We start from the raw sequence: 22446 nt of genomic DNA on the forward strand, positions 1-22446 counted from the left end.
CACACACGTCTTCAATGAATAACAATGTGTTTGTGAAATCTCTTATATAAAGAATAGTAAAGAATCCTTAATTGCATTTTCAATCACAAACTATTCGGTCTGTCTAAGAATAATTTTAATTTAAAAAGAGACAGACTGAGTAATTTTTCTTAATTTTTCAATTTTAATTATCTATCTATCTATCTATCTATCTCTATCCATCCATCCATCCATCCATCCATCTATCTATCATTATGTATGTATGTATGTATGTATGTATGTATGTATGTATGTATGTATGTATCTATCTATCTATCTATCTATCTATCTATCTATCTATCTATCTATCATCGATCTCTATCTATCCATCCATCCATTCATCTATCTATCATTATCTATCTATCTATCTCTATCCATCCATCCATCTATCTATCATTATCTATGTATGTATGTATGTATGTATGTATGTATGTATGTATGTGTCTGTCTGTCTGTCTGTCTGTCTGTCTGTCTGTCTGTCTGTCTATCTATCTATCTATCTATCTATCTATCTACCTATCATCGATCTCTATCTATCCATCCATCCATTCATCTATCTATCATTATCTATCATTATCTATCTATCTATCTATCTATCTCTATCCATCCATTCATCTATCTATCATTATCTATCTATCTATCTATCTATCTATCTATCTATCTATCTATCTATCTATCTATCTATCTACCTATCATCGATCTCTATCTATCCATCCATCCATTCATCTATCTATCATTATCTATTTATCTATCTATCTATCTATCTATCTATCTATCTATATCTATCCATCCATCCATCCATTCATCTATCTATCTATCATTATCTATCATTACCTATCTATCTATCTATCTATCTATCATTTATCTCTATCTATCCATCCATCCATCCATCCATCTTATTGGATTATATGCCGCCTCTCTCTGAGGAATAATAATCATATTCTTGGCTCTTAAATTACGATGAAAATTAAAAAGATAAAGAAGACTTGGGAGTTTTATAAAATCTGGAGGCAATTTTAAAACAAAAATGGATAATGTAAATTTAGTGTGGAAGAGATAAAGAGATATCAGCCTCCTTTAGGGAGGAAAAGGGTTCATCTTATTCATAGAAAAATACGGTATATAATATTTTATATTAAACTATTTTAATAGTTTAAAATATTAATCAGATTTCTGGCATCATCACCGACCTCGGAGCCATTTTGTTAAAGATCTGCCCCCGTTTGTGTGTGTGTGTTTGTGTCACTACCCACCGGATTGGGGGTTTTATTTAAAAAAAAAAAATCCTTTGAGGTCGACAAATTTCAGTTGGCAAAAGGCACAAAAAAAATTGACTTTTTCTTTCCTTTTTCTGGGCAATGCAAACATTGCTGTAAAACTCACTTTCCCCGTTTTCCCAGCATGGTTGCACTTGGGACATTCCCAACAATTCGGAAGCTCCTCGTTCACCACGCCGTCCGATTCCCGTACCTGAGAGAGAGAAGGAAAGGGGGAGAAAGAAAGAAAAGGAAGGAAGGAAGGAAAGAAAGAAAGAAAGAAAGAAAGAAAGGAAAGAAAGAAAGAAAGGAAAGAAAAGAAAAGAAAGGAAGAAAGAAAGGAAGAAAGAAAGAAAGGAAGAAAGGAAAGAAAGGAAGAAAGGAAAGAAAGGAAGAAAAGAAAGAAAGAAAAAAGGAAGGAAGGAAGAAAAGAAAGAAAGAAGGAAGGAAGGAAAGAAGGAAGGAAGGAAGGAAGGAAGGAAGAGGGAAAGAAAGAAAGAAAGAAGGAAAGAAAGAAAGAAAGAAAGAAAGAAAGAAAGGGGGGAGGAAGAAAAGACAAAAGGAAGTTTTGTGAACTACTATTTTCCCAAGCCCAGATGGGGAGATCTGCTCCTTTTAACCTATCCTTATTCTATTCATCCATCACCTTCACCAACGTCCCGCCCTTGACTTGAATGTTTGAAGTCACAACAGCATTAAAAATAAGTGACTTATGACCTTTGTTCATACCTATGACCATGGCAGCATCCCTATGGTGACGTGACCAACATTCGGACACTCGACAATAACAATAAAAACAGAGTTGGAAAATTCCTTGTGTGTCCAATCACACTTGGCCAATAAAGAGTTCTATTCTATTCTATTCTATTCTATTTTATTCTATTCTATTCCAATACCCCTGCTTAGGGAGGAAACCCTACATTACTTCAGACAAATGGTTATCCAACATCTTCTTAAAAACTTCCAATGCTGGGGCATTCACAACTTCTGGAGGCAAGCTGTTCCACTGATTAATTGTTCTAACTGTTAGGAAATTTCTCCTTAGTTCTAAGTTCTAAGCGGCATACAAATCTAATAAATAATAATAAATAATAATAATAATAATAATAATAATAATAATAATAATAAGTTGCTTCTCCCCTTGTTCAGCTTCCACCCATTGCTTCAGAATAATAATAGTAATAATAATAATAATAGTAATAATAATAGTAATAATAATAATAATAAACAAAAACAGAGTTGGAGGGGACCTTGGAGGTCTTCTAGTCCAACCCCCTGCTTAGGCAGGAAACCCTACACCAATGTTTCCCAACCTTGGCAACTTGAAGATATCTGGACTTCAACTCCCAGAATTCCCTAGCCAGCGTTTGCTGGCTGGGGAATTCTGGGAGTTGAAGTCCAAATATCTTCAAGTTGCCAAGGTTGGGAAACACTGCCCTACACTACTTCAGACAGATGGTTATCCAACTTCTTCTTAAAAACTTCCAGTGTTGGAGCATTCACAACTTCTGGAGGCAACTTCTGTTCCACAGATTAACTGTTCTAACTGTCAGGCCATGGACCCAAATTCATGACGGATTCACTTAATGGACCCACATTTATGACGGATTCACTAAACAAGTCACTTTAACTCATCCACTGCAGTGATTTGTTTAACACCCGCAGTGAGCAAGGCGCTAAAACGGATCAAAACACACTTAGCAACCGGAAATCGTAATCGTAAGTTGAGGACTTGTATTTGTATTTATTAGATTTGTATGCCGCCCCTCTCCGAAGACTCGGGGCGGCTAACAACAATATAAAAAGACAATGTAAACAAATCTAATATTAAAAGTAATCTAAAAACCCCCAATTTAAAGAACCACTCATACATACAAGCATACCATGTATACATTCTATAAACCTAGGGGGAAGGGAAAAATTGCAATTCCCCCATGCCTGACGACAGAGGTGGGTTTTAAGGAGCTTGCGAAAGGCAAGGAGGGTAGGGGCAACTCTGATATCTGGGGAAGCTGGTTCCAGAGGGCCGGGGCCGCCACAGAGAAGGCTCTTCCCCTAGGTCCCACCAAAGTTCCAGTGTTGGGGCATTCACAACTTCTGGTGGCAAGCTGTTCCATATATTAACTGTTCTAACTGTCAGGCCATGGACCCAAATTTATGACGGATTCACTTAATGGACCCACATTTATGACGGATTCAGTAAACAAGTCACTTTAACTCATCCACTGCAGTGGTGTCTTTAACACCCGCAGTGAGCAAGGCGTTAAAACGGGCCAAAACACACTTAGCAACCGGAAAATCGTAATCGTAAGTCGAGGACTCCCTGGAATAAGCCCCAGAAGCTTCCCACCTTACCTTAAGGCAGCCGGGGTGGATGATTTCGTTGCAGATGGAGCATTCCATGAGCATGAGGTTAAACTTGCTCTCTTCTTCCTCCACCGTGTCTTCCTTGCCTGCTTCTCCACACACCAAGCACACAGCGGTGTGGGGCAGCACCGGCTACCGAGGCGGGAAGAAAAGACAGGTCAGAGGACCGGACATTGAAGCAAAAGCGATTGGGAGAAGACAAGGAAGGCAGCTTTGTGACCGGTGGACTTCAACTCCCAGAATTCCTCACCCGGCCATGTTCAGCCAGGCTGCAAGGCCTGAGGAATTCTGGGAGTTGAAGTCCACAAAACACAAAACAGCATGGCTGTCAGAGGAATTCTGGGAATTGAAGTCCACAAAATACAAAACAGCATGGCTGTCAGAGGAATTCTGGGAATTGAAGTCCACAAAACAGCATGGCTGTCAGAGGAATTCTGGGAATTGAAGTCCACAAGACAACATGGCTGTCAGAGGAATTCTGGGAATTGAAGTCCACAAAACATCATGACTGTCAGAGGAATTCTGGGAATTGAAGTCCACAAGACAACATGGCTGTCAGAGGAATTCTGGGAATTGAAGTCCAAAATCCATCATGGCTGCCTGAGGAATTCTGGGAATCGAAGTCCAAAAGCCAGCATGGCTGTCAGAGGAATTCTGGGAATTGAAGTCCACAAGACAACATGGCTGTCAGAGGAATTCTGGGAATTGAAGTCCACAAAACATCATGGCTGTCAGAGGAATTCTGGGAATTGAAGTCCACAAGACAACATGGCTGTCAGAGGAATTCTGGGAATTGAAGTCCAAAATCCATCATGGCTGCCTGAGGAATTCTGGGAATCGAAGTCCAAAAGCCAGCATGGCTGTCAGAGGAATTCTGGGAATTGAAGTCCACAAGACACAAAACAGCATGGCTGTCTGAGGAATTCTGGGAATGGAAGCCCACAAGTCGCGAAGGTGCCCAGCTCGTATTCCCCCTGGTGATGGAGGCCATCCCGATCTCCCACCCTGGGGAGGAACCCCGATGGCGCTTACCGCAATGCACTGCCTCATAATGCAGGACTGCTTCATGCGGCCAGGCCCTCCGAACTTCTTCATGTCCTTGCAGAAATGGCACTCGCCGCACTCTGTCCGCAAACAGGCCTCGCACTTGCGACATCGCGTCCTCCTCCGACGCGCGCCCGCTGTCGTCCGGTTCGCCGCGAGCTTCACAGCGGAGGAAGGGCCTAGTTTCCCCTTTGGACGCCCAACTGCCCGATTCTGGGAAAGAGAAAGGGAGGGTGGGGTTTTCAAAGGCAGCGGACCCCCTACCATACCGCGGGCTGTTTTGCTCCCCGTTGGAATCAAAATACACTTGTAGGAAACAAAGGAGACGTTACGGCTTACGATAAACTTTGGTTACCAGTTCCTCTTTCTGCAAACTTACCAAGTGGCAGCTCTTCGCCCTTGGGATGATACGGTAAACCACAAAACGTGATTAAAGAAGATACAGAGGCGACAAGAGGCCAGTCAATAATTAAGAGCTTTCCTGGCCTCGACCCAGGCCAAAACGCCACGGACGATGCAGGCGGAGTAACCGTAAATTAATATAATAAATTAATTAATAAATAATAATAATATATAAATAACAATAATAAATAAAAATAAACAATAATAAATGTATTTAATAATAAAATAAATAGTAAATTAATCTAATAAATAAGGAAAGAATTCATAGGCTTGGAAAGTATTAATATACAGGGAGGGTCAAAAACACCTCGCAACTTAGTTTTATTTTATTTATTAAACAAGTATATATTAAACAATCCTCAATCTGAATATTGTATTGGCAGTTCTGTGTTAGCAAAAACTTCAGAAGAGAAGGATTTAGGGGTCGTGATTTCTGACAGTCTCAAAATGGGTGAACAGTGCGGTCAGGCGGTAGGGAAAGCAAGTAGGATGCTTGGCTGCATAGCTAGAGGTATCACAAGCAGGAAGAGGGAGATTGTGATCCCGCTATATAGAGTGCTGGTGAGGCCACATTTGGAATAATACTGTGTCCAGTTCTGGGGACCTCACTTACAAAAAGATATGGACAAAATTGAAGGGGTCCAAAGACGGGCTACAAGAATGGTGGAAGGTCTCAAGCATAAAACGTATCAGGAAAGACTTCATGGACTCCATCTGTATAGTCTGGAGGACAGAAGGAAAAGGGGGGGACATGATCGAAACATTTAAATATGTCAAAGGGTTAAATAAGGTCCGGGAGGGAAGTGTTTTTAAAAGGAAAGTGAACCCAAGAACAAGGGGACACAATCTGAAGTTAGTTGGGGGAAAGATCAAAAGCAACCTGAGAAAATATTATTTGACTGAAAGAGTAGTAGATGCTTGGAACAAACTTCCAGCAAACGTGGTTGGTGAATTGAAACATGCCTGGGATAAACATAGATCCATTGTAAGATAAAACACAGGAACTAGTATAAGGGCAGACTAGATGGACCATGAGGTCTTTTTCTGCCGTCAGTCTTCTAGGTTTCTATGTTTCTATAGTATTACAATATGTATTACCATAAGTAGAAAGTAGTTATAGAAAGGATTAAAAGGCAGTAGGACAGGGGCGGTAGGCCCAATGGTGCACTTATGGACGCCCCTTGTAGACCTCTTAGAAAAGGGGGAGAGGTCAATCGTAGATAATGTAAGGTTGAAGATTTTGGGGTTTGGGGAAGAAACCACAGAGTCCGGTAATGAATTCCAGGCGTTGACCACTCAATTGCTGAAATCGTATTTTCTGCAGTCAAGTTTGGAGCGATTAACATTTAGTTTGTATCTACTACGTGCTGTTGTGTTGTTGTTGTTAAAGGTGAAGTAGTCGCTAACAGGGAGTACAATGTGGTGGATGATTTTATGAACAACAGGTAAGTCAGTTCGGAGGCGATGTAGTTGTAAATTTTCTAAACACAGTGTTTGGAGTCTAGAGGAGTAAGGAAGAGGAGGAGGAGGCCAGATTACACATAGAAACATAGAAGTCTGACGGCAAAAAAAGACCTCCTGGTCCATCTAGTCTGCCCTTATACTATTTTCTATATTTTATCTTACAATGGGTATATGTTTATCCCAGGCATGCTTAAATTCAGTTACTTTGGATTTATCTACCACGTCTGCTGGAAGTTTGTTCCAAGGATCTACTACTCTTTCACTCAAATAATATTTTCTCATGTTGCTTTTGATCTTTCCCCCAACTAACTTCAGATTGTGTCCCCTTGTTCTTGTGTTCACTTTCCTATTAAAACACTTCCCTCCTGGACCTTATTTAACCCTTTAACATATTTAAATGTTTCGATCATGCCCCCCTTTTCCTTCTGTCCTCCAGACTCTACAGATTGAGTTCATGAAGTCTTTCCTGATACATTTTGTGCTTAAGACCTTCCACCATTCTTGTAGCCCGTCTTTGGACCCGTTCAGTTTTGTCAATATCTTTTTGTAGGTGAGGTCTCCAGAACTGGACACAGTATTATTCCAAATGTCATCAGGCTAGAAAGCAGGAGACAGCGAGTTCGAGTTCTGCCTTAGCTATCAAAGCCAGCTGGTTGACCTCAATCACTAGGAGACAAGTGAGCGCCAGGCCTGGAAACCATCTCTGGCCTTGGATCTCCAAGCCTGCCCCTGTTAGCGCTGCGGGAAGCTGGGAGGGGGGAGATTGCATGCAGCTGGCGAGAGATGTAGTCAAAACAACATTCCTCTCTCTGGAGAGTCAAGGTCACACTGCCCTGCTCCTAGATAGGAGCTGCATGGGAGGCATCTCTGGTTGGGACGGTGCTCCGTTGACTGGATGATGTGATGGACATGTTGGGGCAAGGTCTTGAACTTTCTTTTGGGTGGGGGAAGAACCCAGAAGCTTTCAGATTCGGGGTTCCCCATATGACGGCTATAATAAAGTGGAACTTTGAGGAAACTCAAGCCTCGGAGTTTTCTTTCGTTGTGTGTGTGTGTGATACCTAGAACCCTGAAAGTGAGTTCAAATCCCACCTTAGCCATGAAAGCTAGCTGGGTGACTTTGGGCCAATGACCAGGGGGCGGTGAGTTCTAGTCCCGCCTTAGCTATGAAATGGAACCAGAACTCCCTGTCCTCTGCCGATCGGATCAAAGTCACTCAGTGGCTGTGCCTTGTGGGTGCGTGGATTCTTTGCACACACGCCCAGTGTCAAAAAATAAAAAAATCCCTCCCCCCCAAAAAGCCAAAACCAAGATGGCGACTGCACACACAGTGCCGGAAACTCGGCTTCTGCACATGCTCAGAAGAAGAAGAAAAATTCAAGATGGCGGCACCCACGGACCGGATCCTGTGATGTCATCATGCGATTAATAGTTTAGGCTTAGTATTGGGGTTTATTCCATAGGTGAGAATTAAACAAACCATATGATGTGTGAATGCATCACTAACCTCCAAAGCAAAAGTTAGAAAACCAATAAGTGTGGGGGGGGGGGGGGGGGGAAACATATAAGCTATTTGTATATTTGATTTATTGTCTTCCATTTGGAGTAAGTGCTTGCCGGTGCCAGCCAAATCAAGTTGATGGACCTCAGTGAGTTTTAACACACATCAGCAAACTTCCACTCCCTGTAAAATCTTTTTTGTTTTAGGAGATGGAGAATTTTTATGATCCTTTCTAAAAAAAACCCCTAATGTTTGGTTTTACTGTCCGTTTCTATGTTGTTTGGTATGTTGTGAATCACCCAGAATGGTCTGGAGTTGGACGCCATCAAATAGAATCAATAGATAAATAAAATAAAATAAAATAGATATAACTGCAACTGGATCAGCTGCAGAAAACCGATAGTAAGAAATGGTTTACAGACTTTTAAGATTCTTTTATTGCATCCTTTGATGTTTTCCTAGTTCGTAAGTCAAGACACCAAACGGACCAATTAAAAAAATAAATTTAAAATCTTTGACAAAGCCCAACATTTTAACCTCAGAACAGAGGTCGACTTCACGAGCAGCTCTTAATTTAAAACAAGGACCCCTAACAAATAAATGCATTATAGGAACTACTACAATTCCCTTTCCAAGATGGTCACGTAAGGTGGCTCTCTAAATTAGATCCACTTTATTTTTAAAATTAATTTCTATAGCCAGCCATCTCAACCCTCTGATCCCAAGAGTTGAACCAGCCTAAAACGATTAGAGCATTTTTTTAAAAAAAATGTTCATTTTTTAAAATAGTTAATACCGTTTGGTATTTTTTAACCCGACCACAAAAGTAATAAATCTAAAGTATAAGCAACCCAATTCGTTGGCCTGGATAAACGTTAAAAGGCAGAATGAGGAAATATAGACGCCAGTCCAACACCAAATTAAGGAATTAAGAAATATATTTTCAGTTGGATAGTGGAAATAAAATCTGAGATACATCAAGAGAGCCAGGTAAAAAATTTACACTTTTGTTCTGAGTAAATCCCAGCGACCGATTAGGTCCCACAGAGTTGGCCTTTTTCAAGTTCCGTTGACAAAACAATGGCGGGACCCAGGGGAAGAGCCTTCTCTGTGGCGGCCCCGACCCTCTGGAATCAACTCCCCCCAGAGATTAGGACCACTCCCATCATCCTTGCCTTCCGTAAAACTATTGAAAACCCACCTATGTCGCCAGTCATGGGGAAATTGATCCCCCCCCCCCCCCGTCTGTCCTGCTTTATGTATGGTATGTTGAGTTGTGTGATTGTTCTTAATAAGGGTTTCTTAATAGTTGTTTTTAACATTGGATTTGTAGACTGTATTGTTTTGGGAGCCGCTCCAATACCTCGGAGAGGGGTGGCATACAAATCTAATAAATAATAATAATAACCAGAGTAGTAGTAGTAGTAGTAGTAGTAATAATAATAATAATAATAATAATAATAATAATAATAATAATAGCCTTTGCACTTTTAAACACTAGTGCAAATTAAATTGGTAAATTGGCATTGGTCTCAATTGGGGGGGTGTCCTTTCTCCCCTTGCCTATATTATATTATTATTATTATTATTATTATTATTATTATTATTATTATATCAATACAACATAGCAAACGAGATCACTATGCTGGATTTCATATTTCATCACCAGTCGTGCACTTCCCAAGTAAATTATTATTATTATTATTATTATTATTATTATTATTATTATTATTATTATAATATCAATACAACATAGCAAACGAGATCACTATGCTGGATTTCATATTTCATCACCAGTCGGGCGCTTCCCAAGCATTATTATTATTATTATTATTATTATTATATCAATACAACATAGCAAACGAGATCACTATGCTGGATTTCATATTTCATCACCAGTCGGGCACTTCCCAAGTAAATTATTATTATTATTATTATTATTATTATTATTATTATTATTATTATATCAATACAACATAGCAAACGAGATCACTATGCTGGATTTCATATTTCATCACCAGTCGGGCGCTTCCCAAGCATCATCATTATTATTATTATTATTATTATTATTATTATTATTATTATATTATATTACATTATATATTGTATTATGTGACTATTCTATTCTATAAGCCCTTTTAAGTTGTCCCAGACATTTTCTTGCATTTACTGTATACAGGATACGGAATCTATTTCCTATCTTGATGGGATTAAGTCTTCCATGGGGGGGGGGGGGGGAGAGAAGATCTGTCATTTCAGATCTCCCAAGCACACTCACGATCTCACTTCCTGCCCCTCTGATTAAAGACCAAGAATAAAAACCAAGATTGTTTCAGTGAAAAATCTCCTGCAAAGCAAAGTAAAATTTCTTTCTTCAAAAACAATAAAGGAAAAAGAACCTACTAAAAACTACACAGCAGTTGGCTTTCGAAGACCCCCCTTTGCCCCTTCCTTCCTTCTTTTCTTTCTCTTTCCTTCCTTTCTTCTCTCCCTCCTCCCTTTCTTTCTCTCCTTCCTTCCCCCCTTCCTCCCACCCTCTTTCTTTCTTTCTTTCTTTCTGTTTCTTTCTTTCTTCCCTTTCCTCCCAAACCCACTCTTTCTTTCGCTTTCTTTTTTCCTTCCCTCCCCTCCCTTCCTTCCTCTCCCTCCTTCCTCTTTCTTTCTCTCCTTCCTTCCCCCTTTCCTCCCTCTTTCTTTCTTTCTTTCTTTTTTCTTTTCTCTTCCTTCCTTCCTTTCTCCCTCTTCCCTCTTTCTTTCTTCCTCTCCTTCCATTCCCCCCTTCCTCCCAAATCTCTCTCTCTTTTTTTCTTTCTCCTTCCTTCCTTTCTCCCTCCCTCTTCCCTCTTTCTTTCTCTCCTTCCATTCCCCCCTTCCTCCCAAATCTCTTTCTTTCTCTTTTTTCCTTTCTCCTTCCTTCCTTTCTCCCCTCCCTCCTCCCTCTTTCTTTCTTTCTCTCCTTCCATCCCCCCCTTCCTCCCAAATCTCTCTTCCTTTCCTCCCTCCCTCTCCCTTCCTCCCTTCCTTTATTCTGGCCCAAAGACCCCAGCCTCAAGAAGGGAGAACAACTGACCGGAGAAGGCCAGGATGGAGGCTGGCTTTGGAAGATCTCCCCCATACCCCAATGCCCTCCACCCCCACCCTATTCCCTTGCCCTGCCCCCACCCCCCTTTGGACACAGGACTCCCCCCCCCCCTTCTGCCTTCTTACAACCCCTGCAAAAAGACCCCTGGGCAGAAGAGAGGGCAAAAAAACTTTACCCTGCCATTATTTTTTTTTTAAAAAAGGCAAAAATAGCCAGGCAGATCCACCCACCGCCAGGCACTGCAAAGGAAGCTTGCACACCCACCTCTGTCTCGTGTGCAATCACACACACACAACACACACAACACACACAACACACACACACCTGGTCCTGCTCGGAGGAGTCGTAGTCTTCCTCGTCCGGGCTGGCTGACATGGCCATAAGTCTCACGGGCAGCCCAGCAAGGGCGGCCGGCGGGCATGGCGAGTGGCAGGCGGGTGCTCTAACCGGGGCAGGCGGCCTTCCTTGGCGCTCTGGTGGAGGGAGGAGGAGGAGGGAAGAGCGGGGAAGGCCCTCCCCCCTATGCACGAACAGCCCCAGGAACCAGAAGAGGCTGGGCTTCCCACCCCAATGGCACCGCTCACCCGGAGTGGAACAAAAGACACACTGCCCATTGGCTGCCCACAAGCCAGCCCCGGGGAGGGGGGCAGAGGGAGGGTCTTTTGCTGGAAGTGGGGGAGGAGGAGGAGGCCTGCCAGACCCCACCAGGGGCCTCCTTGCAAAACTCCCTCCCTTCCTGGTGCAGCAGCAGAGGGGGGGAGTGGGTGGTTGAAGGCCTTGCCCCTGGGAGGAAGGGGCCGGGGTGGTGGTGAGATAAGGCTATTTGGTTGCCCACCCACTGAAGGGCATCGGAAGCAGCGTTAGGGCCCACACACCGGCACGGAATATGATGCATTTTAAAATACGAAGTGTTTTTCCTTCACATTTAAAATGCACATATTTTTAAATTGAATTTTATACATGAAAAAAAAAAAAACCCCACACAAACACAACCTATCGACAGACGTCAGCACAAATCCAAATTATTTTTCGAGCAAGTCCAAATTTTGCATTCTTATCTATGTGCTATTAAAATTATATATCTGTACACATGTTCTTGCATCGTAAACATGTTTTATATGCATTGCATTGTGGCCTCCCTCGGTCCTAAAAGGCCCTGGATTGCCCAGGCTTTATATGCGTAATGTAATAATAATAATAATAATAATAATAATAATAATAATAATAATAATAAACGAGATCAAAATACGAAATCCAGCATAGTGCTCTTGTTTGCTGTGTTGTATTGACATAATAATAATAATAATAATAATAAACGAGATCAAATACGAAATCCAGCATAGTGCTCTCGTTTGCTGTGTTGTATTGACATAATAATAATAATAATAATAATAATAATAATAATAATAATAATAATAATAATAATAATAATAATATTTATTTATTGGATTTGTATTTATTTTATTTATTGGATTTTTATGCCGCCCCTCTCCGTAGACTCGGGGCAGCTAACAACAATGATAAAAACAGCATGTAACAATCCAATAATAAAACAACTGAAAACCCTTATTATAAAGCCAAACATACGCACAAACATACCATGCATAACTTGTAATGGCCTAGGGGGAAGGAATATCTCAACTCCCCCCATGCCTGGCGAAACAAGTGAGTTTTCAACAACTTACGAAAGGCGAGGAGGGTGGGGGCAATTCTAAACTCCGGGGGAAGTTGGTTCCAGAGGGCCGGGGCCGTCACAGAGAAGGCTCTTCCCCTGGGGCCCGCCAAACAACATTGTTTGGTCGACGGGACCCGGAGAAGGCCAACTCTGTGGGACCTTATCGGTCGCTGGGATTCGTGCGGTAGCAGGCGGTTCCGGAGGTATTCTGGTCCAATGCCATGTAGGGCTTTTAAAGGTCATGACCAACACTTTGGAATTGTGACCGGAAACTGATCGGCAGCCAATGCAGGCCACAGAGAGTTGACTTGAAACATGGGCATCTCTGGGAAGGCCCATGATTGCTCTTGCGGCCGCATTCTGCACGATCTGAAGTTTCCGAACACTTTTCAAAGTGTAGCCCCATGTAATTATTATTAATAATAATTTAATAATAATTTATTAGATTTGTATGCCGCCCCTCTCCGAAGACTCGGGGCGGCTCACAACAATCATAAACAACTGTACAAATCCAATATCTAAAAACACATTTTAAAAACCCTTATTAATAAAATAACCACACAACCCAATCAAACCATACATAAACCAAGTAGTTAGGGGAGGTATCAAATTTTCCTATGCCTGGCGAAAACAAGTGAGTTTTCAACAACTTACGAAAGGGTGAGGAGGGTGGGGGCAGTTTCTTATCTCCGGAGGGGGGGGAGTTGGTTCCAGAGGGTCGGGGCCACCACAGAGAAGGCTCTTCCCCTGGGGCCCGCCAGACGACATTGCTTAGTCAACAGGACCTGGAGAAGGCCAACTCTGTGGGACCTAATTGGCCGCTGGGATTCGTACAGCAGAAGACGGTCCCCGGAGGTCTCTACATGGTCTGATGTTATTACCAACACTTTGAATTGTGACCGGAAACTGATGGGCAGCCAATGCAGGCCGCAGAATGTTGATGTAAACATGGGCGTATCTGGGAAGGGCCCGATGATTGACCTTGCGGCCGCATTCTGCACGATCTGAAGTTTCCGAACACTTTTCAACGGTAGCCCCATGTAGAGAGCGTTGCAGTAGTTGAATATAAAATTATATATATGCATAATATATATAAATGTGCAATATATATATATATGTATACTGCTCAAAAAAATAAAGGGAACACTCTAACACATCCTAAATCTGAATGAATGAAATATTCTCACTGAATATTTCATTTGCACAACTTATTCCATTTGCACAACAGCAGGTGAAATTGATTGTCAATCAGCGTTGCTTCCTAAGTGGACAGTTTGATTTCACCGAAGTTTGATTTAGTTGGAATTCTATTGTGTTGTTTAAGTGTTCCCTTTATATTTTTGAGCAGTGTATGTATGTAACTATGTATGTATATATCTATATCTACATATCTATCTCTCGATATGTACATATATATGTCACATGTTTTTGCTGAATTTGAAAATTAAGAGAGACTAGGATAGATCTATTTCGGCCTTGTTCTGGCCTCATCAGCTAGCCATACCCTCACTGGGATAGATAGAGAGATGTTTGTAGATTTTCACAGGTATATGTATGTTCTGAATTCAGGTGTCCGCCCCCCCCCCCCGTGCAATATTTGGTGTATAAAATTTATAAATATAAAATAAATATAAAAAATAAATATAAAAAATAAAATTTATATATTACATAATAGAAAATTAAAATGCATAATAATTAAAAACAAACAAACAAGCAAAACACACTTTGGTTCTCCGTAGACTCGGGGCGGCTCACAACAGTAATAGAAAAACAATGTACAATACAAATCTAATAATTAAAACTAAAAACCCATCATTTAAAAAACATGCACACAACATACCATACATAAACAATATAGGCCTGGGGAAGTTATCTCAGTTCCCCCATGCCTGACGACAGAGGTGGGTTTTAAGGAGTTTACAAAAGGCAAGGAGGGTGGGGGCAGTTCTAATCTCAGGGGGGAGCTGGTTCCAGAGGGTCGGGGCCGCCACAGAGAAGGCTCTTCCCCTGGGACCGGCCAATCGACACCGTTTAGTCGACGGGACCCGGAGAAGGCCAACTCTGTGGGACCTAATCGGTCACTGGGATTCGTGCGGCAGAAGGGGGTCTCGGAGATACCCTGGTCCGGTGCCATGAAGGGCTTTATAGGTCATAACCAACATTTTGAATTGTGACCGGAAACCGATCGGCAATCAATGCAGACTGCGGAGTGTTGGTGTAACATGGGCGTATTTAGGGAAGCCCATGATTGCTCTCGCAGCTGCATTCTGCACGATCTGAAGTTTCCGAACACTTTTCAAAGGTCGCCCCATGTAGAGAGCGTTACAGTAGTCGAACCTCGAGGTGATGAGGGCATGAGTGACTGTGAGCAGTGACTCCCTGTCCAAATAGGGCCGCAACGGGTGCATCAGGCGAACCTGGGCAAACGCCCCCCTCGCCACAGCCGAAAGATGGTTCTCTAATGTGAGCTATGGATCGAGGAGGACGCCCAAGTTGCGCACCCTTCTCTGAGGGGGTCAGTAATTCCCCCCCCCCAGGGTTATGGACGGACAAATAGAATTGTCCTTGGGAGGCAAAACCCACAGCCACTCCGTCTTATCCTTAACTCACAACCACTCCCTTTGGGGTGCAACCTTGAACCCTGCCTGTCTGGCCGGTTATTATGCGCATTTCGAGACACAACGTTAAAAGCAACAGCCGGCGCTTAAGGCAAAGAACGGTGGTGATTCAGGGGAAATAATTGTTTTGTGCTGTGTGCCCAGGAACCACAAAGGGGGCTAAACAAACAAACGAAATATTGAGCGTTGAAATGATGCCCATAACCTTAAAAACGAAAATTCTCTTTTTTGGGGGGAAACTCTTTGCAGGGAGAAAAAAACCCACAATAGTGACTTAAGAATTGAGCCCTTTCACCGAAACAAACCAGGATGGCCTACCTTTGGGTTTTTCTTAGGCCAGGATACCACGGGAATCCCAGTTATGGCCAAATTCTGGTCATCCTCTGTGTGTTCCTTCAGGATATTCTGTTTCCAAAGCAAAGGGTAGGGGGGAGAAGGAAATATCAGGGTCTTGCAAGGGGGATTTCACACAACTGCCCGCATTTTTAGGCTTCGTTTAAAAATCACCGGGCTTCATAAACCATGGCTTGTCAGGTTTCACGTGGGTGGACCCACCACATCGACTTACTTACTTACTTACTTACTTACTTACTTACTTATTGATTTATTGATTTATTGATTTATTTATTGGATTTATATGCCGCCCCTCTCCGTAGACTCGGGGCGGCTAACAACAATGATAAAAACAGCATGTAGAAATCCAATAATAAAACAACTAAAAACCCTTATTATAAAACCAAACATACACACAAACATACCATGCATAACTTGTAATGGCCTAGGGGGAAGGAATATTTTAACTCCCCCATGCCTGGCGGCATAAAGACTATTTTGGCCAATCGAAGAAAATTAAGGTAGTTTAACTAGGGTATTTGACTTCTTTTATATTGTTCTTTTTATATATATTGTTGTAAGTTGCCCTGAGTCCCATTGGGAGTGGGCGGCCTAGAAGTCGAAATAATAATAATAATAATAATAATAATAATAATAATAATAATAATAATAATAATAATAATGTGAATCTGAGTCTGCGGAGACAAGGCGGCATACAAATCCAATAAATAATAATAATAATAATAATAATAATAATAATAATAATAATAATAAGGATTCTTGCAAAACCGTCAATTCTGACTCAAAGGGATGGCAGCCTTGAGGTTTTCCCCATAAATTAAGAAATGATTGCGAAGCCAGGGAATTGGGGCTCCTCTCTTAAATTGGGGAACCCTTGCTTCACCAGCCTTGTGGAATAATGCCCCACACCCTAAAAGTTAATTAAGGATCCTCTGCGTTTTCCAAAGGGAGAGAAAGCAAGGCCCTCATTTGTTCCCGAAAGAAAAGTTTTTAAAAAAAAGGCCCTTACAGATTTCAATTTCCCAATGATTAATTTTAAAACTTTAGGTGGGTTATTATTGTACCATATAACATTTTCTTTTTAAAAAAATCAAAATGCAAAAGAAGGTAAAAAAAAGAAACGAAAAGGGTGACCACACCTAGGTTTTAAAAATGCATATAATTAAAAGAGGGTTGAAACTTTTGGATAGAAGTCTTCAAACTTGGTGACTTTAAGACTTGTGGAGTTCAACTCCCAGAAATCTCCAGCCAGCGTAGCTGACCCATGACTTAGATGACCTTAGATGAATTCTGGGAGTTGAAGTCCACAAGTCATAGAAGAGCTCACTTGCCTACCTCTGCACTAACCAGGGTATCTAGGGGAGGAAGCATTTTGAAATTCCCTGATATTTCCCTGACAATTTCCCTGTAACTTGCAATCTAGTTAAGGCCGCGATCGCAGATGACATCATACCAAACGGCTAAGCCATGGAGAAATATCGGTTGCCAAGTTATGCTCATTTTTGCTTGACTTTGCCAGGCCGCATTAACCGGTTTTTTTACATGATTTCCCCCTGACTTTTAAACATTTTAATACGGTTTGTTTTTCCCCCTGATTTATTCTGGGGTTTTTTCATTAATTCCCTGATATTTCCCGATCCGCTGATTTCCCTGTTTGCTAGGTTTGCTGGACACTCTGACTGACCCATAAGCCACGACTTACAAATGAGACTGGTTGGGCTACAGGCTAGACCAGGGGTAGGCAAAGTTGGCTCTTCTACGGCATGTGGACTTCAACTCCCAGAATTCCTGAGCTAGCATGATTGGCTCAGGAATTCTGGGAGTTGAAGTCCACACAAGTTGTAGAAGAGCCAACTTTGCCTACCCCTGGGCTAGGCATCAATCAATCAACCAACCAATCAACCAACCAACCAACCAACCACATCTCAGGTCTACGGGCCTGCTACATACCTTCATGTCTTCCAGGAGAGCTTGAGGATCTTCAATGCCTTCGGGGACGCATTTCTTGTTTTCGGGAAGAGATTCCAGTTTTTCCACCAGGGCCTTTAAACCTTTGAGTTCAAATTCGGTCAAGTGAGTCCACTTGGCGGGGACTTCCATGGCAGGAGACCCGGAGGGAGTTTTGGAATAGTCCACAGTGGCTGACTTTATAATTTCCTCCGACTCGTTGGAGAGAGTCCTTTTGAAGAACCGAGATTTGGGCTTCTTCCCCTCCGAGTGTGTGCTGTTCGGAGAAGAGGGGAGGTCGGACGAGATCTTGGGGACTTTTTCGGGATTGTTATCCTTGTTGTCTTCCTGAGCGCGAACATCGCACGAGTCTTCATCCATGTCTCCCCAGGAATCGGACGAGAAGCTATCCAAACTACGTTTCCTCGAGGTATCTGGGAGCAGAGAAGATGACAAATTCAATCTTCTAGTAGACCTCTCACAATGACCACCAAAGTTCTAGTTCAATCTCAATTTATTTCTATTTTTTAGAAAGCTGGTTTATCCCCCAAATCCCTGCTCTTTTCAATAAATGAGGGTCGCCCAGAAAGTAATAAACCACGTTTCTATGAAAGCAGGTGAGAAAACTTCATGAACTCCATCTGTCTAATCTGGAGGACAGAAGGGAAAGGGGGGACATGATCGAAACATTTAAATATGTTAAAGGGTTAAATAAGGTTCAGGAGGGAAGTATTTTTAATAGGAAAGTGAACACCAGAACAAGGGGACACAATCTGAGGTTAGTCGAAGGAAAGATCAGAAACAACGTGAGAAAATATTATTTTAGTGAAAGAGGAGTAGATGCTTGGAACAAACTTCCAGCAGACGTGGTTGGTAAATCCACAGGAACTGAATTTAAACACGCCTGGGATAAACATAGATCCATCCTAAGATCAAATACAGGAAATAGTATAAGGGCAGACGAGATGGACCAGGAGGTCTTTTTCTGCCGTCAATCTTCTATGTTTCTAAGCAAATGACTTACCAATTAACATTGATTCATGTAGATAGTCCCTGGTGAAGTGAGAGCGCTGGGTTAGACAGAACACGTATCTCTCCAAAACATACCAGCACATTTCATAGTAAAATGGGTAGCGGAACTTGGCTTGTACCTGCAGAGGGGGGAAAAAACCCCGCATAGGATTATGCCACAATTTGCTCAGGTGGAGGGAGAATTTTTTTGAAGCTACAGTGGTACCTCTACTTATGAACTTAATCTGTTCCGTGACCAGGTTCTTAAGTAGAAAAATTTTCCCATAGGAATCAATGTAAAAGCAAAGAATGCATGCGAGTGGGGAAACCACAGGGAGGGTAGAGGCTCTGTTTCCTCCCAGGAGATTCCTAGAGAGGCCCCACGGAGGCTCCTCCCTCCTTTTTCCGGCCCTGTTTCCTCCCAGGAGATTCCTAGAGAGGCCCCACGGAGGCTTCTCCCCGCCTTTTCCGGTTGTACATTGTTTTTATCACGGCTGTGAGCCGCCCCGAGTCTGCGGAGAGGGGCAGCATACAAATCTAATAAATAAATTAATAATAATAATAATAATAATAATAATAATAATAATAATAATAATACAGTTTTGGAGGCTCGGTTTTTTAAATGGAAAATGGTTTTTGAGAAGAGGCAAAAAAATCTTGAACATCCGGTTCATATCTAGAAAAGTTCATAAGTAGAGGCGTTCTCAGGTAGAGGTACCACTGTATCTTCCAAAAAGAGAGAAGTCTTTTCTTTGACGAGCAAATGACCAACAATTTACACCTCCCCGCGAGAGGTAATTTACCAGATCGACCTTCCATTTATTTTACGGAGACATCAGTGGACTTCACAATCCCTGTTAGCCATGGTTCTCTTGGACCATCATTTGTGGAAGACGTTCCCCCACACCAGCTGGACCCATAGACAGCCCAAGTCATTAAACCTGGTTCCCAAACCTTAGTGAGGGCTCAAGCAACTCAGCCAACCAACCAATGGTACTTTCAGTTGTGTGATTTGTTGCACCTGTTCTTGTTCTTCGACAATTTAAAAGAACTCCCTAATCACAGCTGAGTGGCTAAGATGCCATCTGAGGGCTAAATGTTGCCATCAGGAGCATCCCTACTCAGGTACAAAAAGGTCAAGGTATGTGTTTTTTTGACAGAAACACGAAATCATGCACCTCAGCAGACACCTCTGCTTGCGCTGTCAATTATCTTAAGAGGATAGCCCTTAACTTTGGATCTGGGCAATATCTGCTTCTTCATGGCTAAAGGACTGGAGTGGTAGGACCTTAGCCCTTGGCAGAACCCTAAACCCTGGCAAAAGTGTGTTTCTTTCCCATCTCTGGAACCACTCTTGACAAATGTGCATTTTATTTTATGTACACTGAGAGCATCTGCACCAAAGACAAATCCCTTGTGTGTCCAATCACACTTGGCCAATAAAAAATACTATTCTATTCTATATTCCATTCCATTCCAGTCTACTCTTCTCTTCTCCTTCTCTCCTCTCCTCTTCCACTCTACTCTACTCTACTCTTCTACTCTATTCTTCTATTCTATTCTATATTAACTTATATTTTCTTTTATGTACACTGAGAGCCTATGCACCAAAGACAAATTCCTTGTGTGTCCAATCACACTTGGCTAATTCTATTCCTACTCTACTCTACTCTACTTCTACTCTACTTCTACTCTACTCTAGTGCAGTCCAGTCCAGTCCATTCTCTCTGGGTTGGCATAATTTATTATTTTGGCGACGGTTCAAATTCTGCAGCAGGAAATCTAGATCACCTGGTGGTCCATTATTTGCTTCTCTGGAGATCTCACAGTCTTGGATGCTTTGCTAGGAAGACAGGTGTTTAGCTCGGCAACATTGTCCGGAGGAGCGTTCTACCTTCTCCGATTGTCCATTCCTAAATACGTGGGCTCGCCGTTCGAATTTTGGGAATCGGAGACGCCTCCCTAACCGGGAGCTACAAGCCTCAGGAATTCTGCCCTTCCTTGCCTATTCAGAAGGGACTTCCCATAATTTGGGGAAAAGAGGGTCCTCGCCAATGTCAAAGGAGCGACGTTCATAAAAGGAACTCAAACCATGCACTTCCTCCCTCCCGTTTTTTAACTTCACAACAAAGGGGAGCACTGCAGGGGGGGTAACAAAATTTGCAAAGAGTTTTTTGACTTACAAATAGGAAGCTGCCTCTTTCCACCCCTCGGCCTTCAAAAGGTTTTCAGTCACACGCCTGGGGAATATATTAAAGACATCGTTTGCTCAATGCTTTCCTGACAATTGTTTTCTTTTGCAATTCACCCAATTTAATTCTGCCTCTTTTTTTTTTTTAAGGGAAGGGGTCGCGAATGGGGGGGAAACCAATGCTTTTTTAAAAAAAAAAGAGAGAGAGAAAGAAAAAAAGGATAAATAAATGCTGAATTTAGTGGAAAACATGCAGTGCTCCCCCCTGCTGCTGCGGAAGGGGGGTGTCAAACTCTTAAGCATCAATTTGAGTTCCTAATAACTCCGCCTCTCTGGACTCCGTCCCATGGCTACCTGTCTCTACATTTCCTTTGGCACACCTGCAAAATCACACATATTTACACATACACCCCCCCCCCCAAAATAAAAGGGCTTTTCCCTTCCAAGCCAAATGTTACAGGGAGCTAGAAACCTTTTTGAATTATGGTATTTGGAGAAGGCTTTTGGTTCAAAGTCGTCTTGGAAGGAGGAGAGAGGTGGAAGAGGGACAATTTCCTTGGCAGTTTGAATTCAAACACAGACCATTCACCGATTAGGCTGGGGAGGAACTACTGACTGAGAAGGAGAAGAAAGGAGGGGAAAAGCCACTTTTTAAATTGCACTTTTAGAATCATGATTGAAGGCTATCTGTAAAGAGGAGCCTTAGACATTTTTTAAAAACAGGACCTCGTTTTAGAAACATAGAAGACGGCAGAAAAAGACCTCCTGGTCCATCTAGTCTGCCCTTATACTATTTCCTGTATTTTATCTTAGGATTGATATATGTTTATCCCAGGCATGGAACTTTGTTCCAAGCATCTACTTCTCTTTCAGTGAAATAATATTTTCTCATGTTAGAAACATAAAAGGCTGGCGGCAGAAAAGACCTCCTGGTCCATCTAGTCTGCCCTTATACTATTTTCTGTATTTTATCTTGGGATGGATCTATGTTTATCCCAGGCATGTTTAAATTCAGTGAATGTGGATTTACCAACCACGTCTCCTGGAAGTTTGTTCCAAGCATCTACTACTCTTTCAGTAAATATAATATTTTCTCATGTTGCTTCTGATCTTTCCCCCAACTCACCTCAGATTGTGTCCCCTTGTTCTTGTGTTCACTTTCCTATTAAAAACACTTCCCTCCTGGACCTTATTTAACCCTTTAACATATTTAAATGTTTCGATCATGTCCCCCCTTTTCCTTCTGTCCTCCAGACTCTACAGATGGAGTTCATTAAGTTTTCTCACCTGCTTTCATAGAAACATAGAAGATTGACGGCAGGAAAAGGCCTCCTGGTCCATCTAGTCTGCCCTTATATTATTTCCTCTATTTTATCTTAGCATGGGTCTATGTTTATCCCAGGCTTATTTAAATTCAGTGACTGTGGATTGACCAACGTCTGCTGGAAGTTTGTCCCAAGCATCTACTCCTCTTTCAGTCAAATCCTATTTTCTCACACTGCTTCTGATCTTTCCC

At 42.0% G+C, this 22446-nt stretch overlaps 1 protein-coding gene across 5 annotated transcripts in view; it reads right to left on the reverse strand.

Annotated features, from left to right (window-relative positions):
* Positions 1–22446, reverse strand: part of KDM2B (lysine demethylase 2B) — a 44102-nt gene that overhangs the window by 15656 nt on the left and 6000 nt on the right. For 3 of the 5 annotated variants that reach the window (XM_070763327.1, XM_070763325.1, XM_070763328.1), the window contains 6 exons: positions 18753–18879; positions 17732–18162; positions 15746–15832; positions 4674–4898; positions 3630–3773; positions 1402–1488 (listed from right to left, as the gene is read on the reverse strand). In XM_070763327.1, coding sequence (XP_070619428.1) covers positions 1402–1488; positions 3630–3773; positions 4674–4898; positions 15746–15832; positions 17732–18162; positions 18753–18879 — 1101 coding nt within the window. Of the gene's footprint in view, positions 1–1400; positions 1489–3629; positions 3774–4673; positions 4899–15745; positions 15833–17731; positions 18163–18752; positions 18880–20922; positions 20980–22446 lie in introns of all 5 variants that reach the window. The other 2 variants (XM_070763329.1, XM_070763326.1) reach the window with 2 other exon arrangements.

Source organism: Erythrolamprus reginae, chromosome 10 (genome assembly GCF_031021105.1).
Source record: "Erythrolamprus reginae isolate rEryReg1 chromosome 10, rEryReg1.hap1, whole genome shotgun sequence".
In the NCBI taxonomy this organism is placed as follows: Eukaryota; Metazoa; Chordata; class Lepidosauria; order Squamata; family Dipsadidae; genus Erythrolamprus; species Erythrolamprus reginae.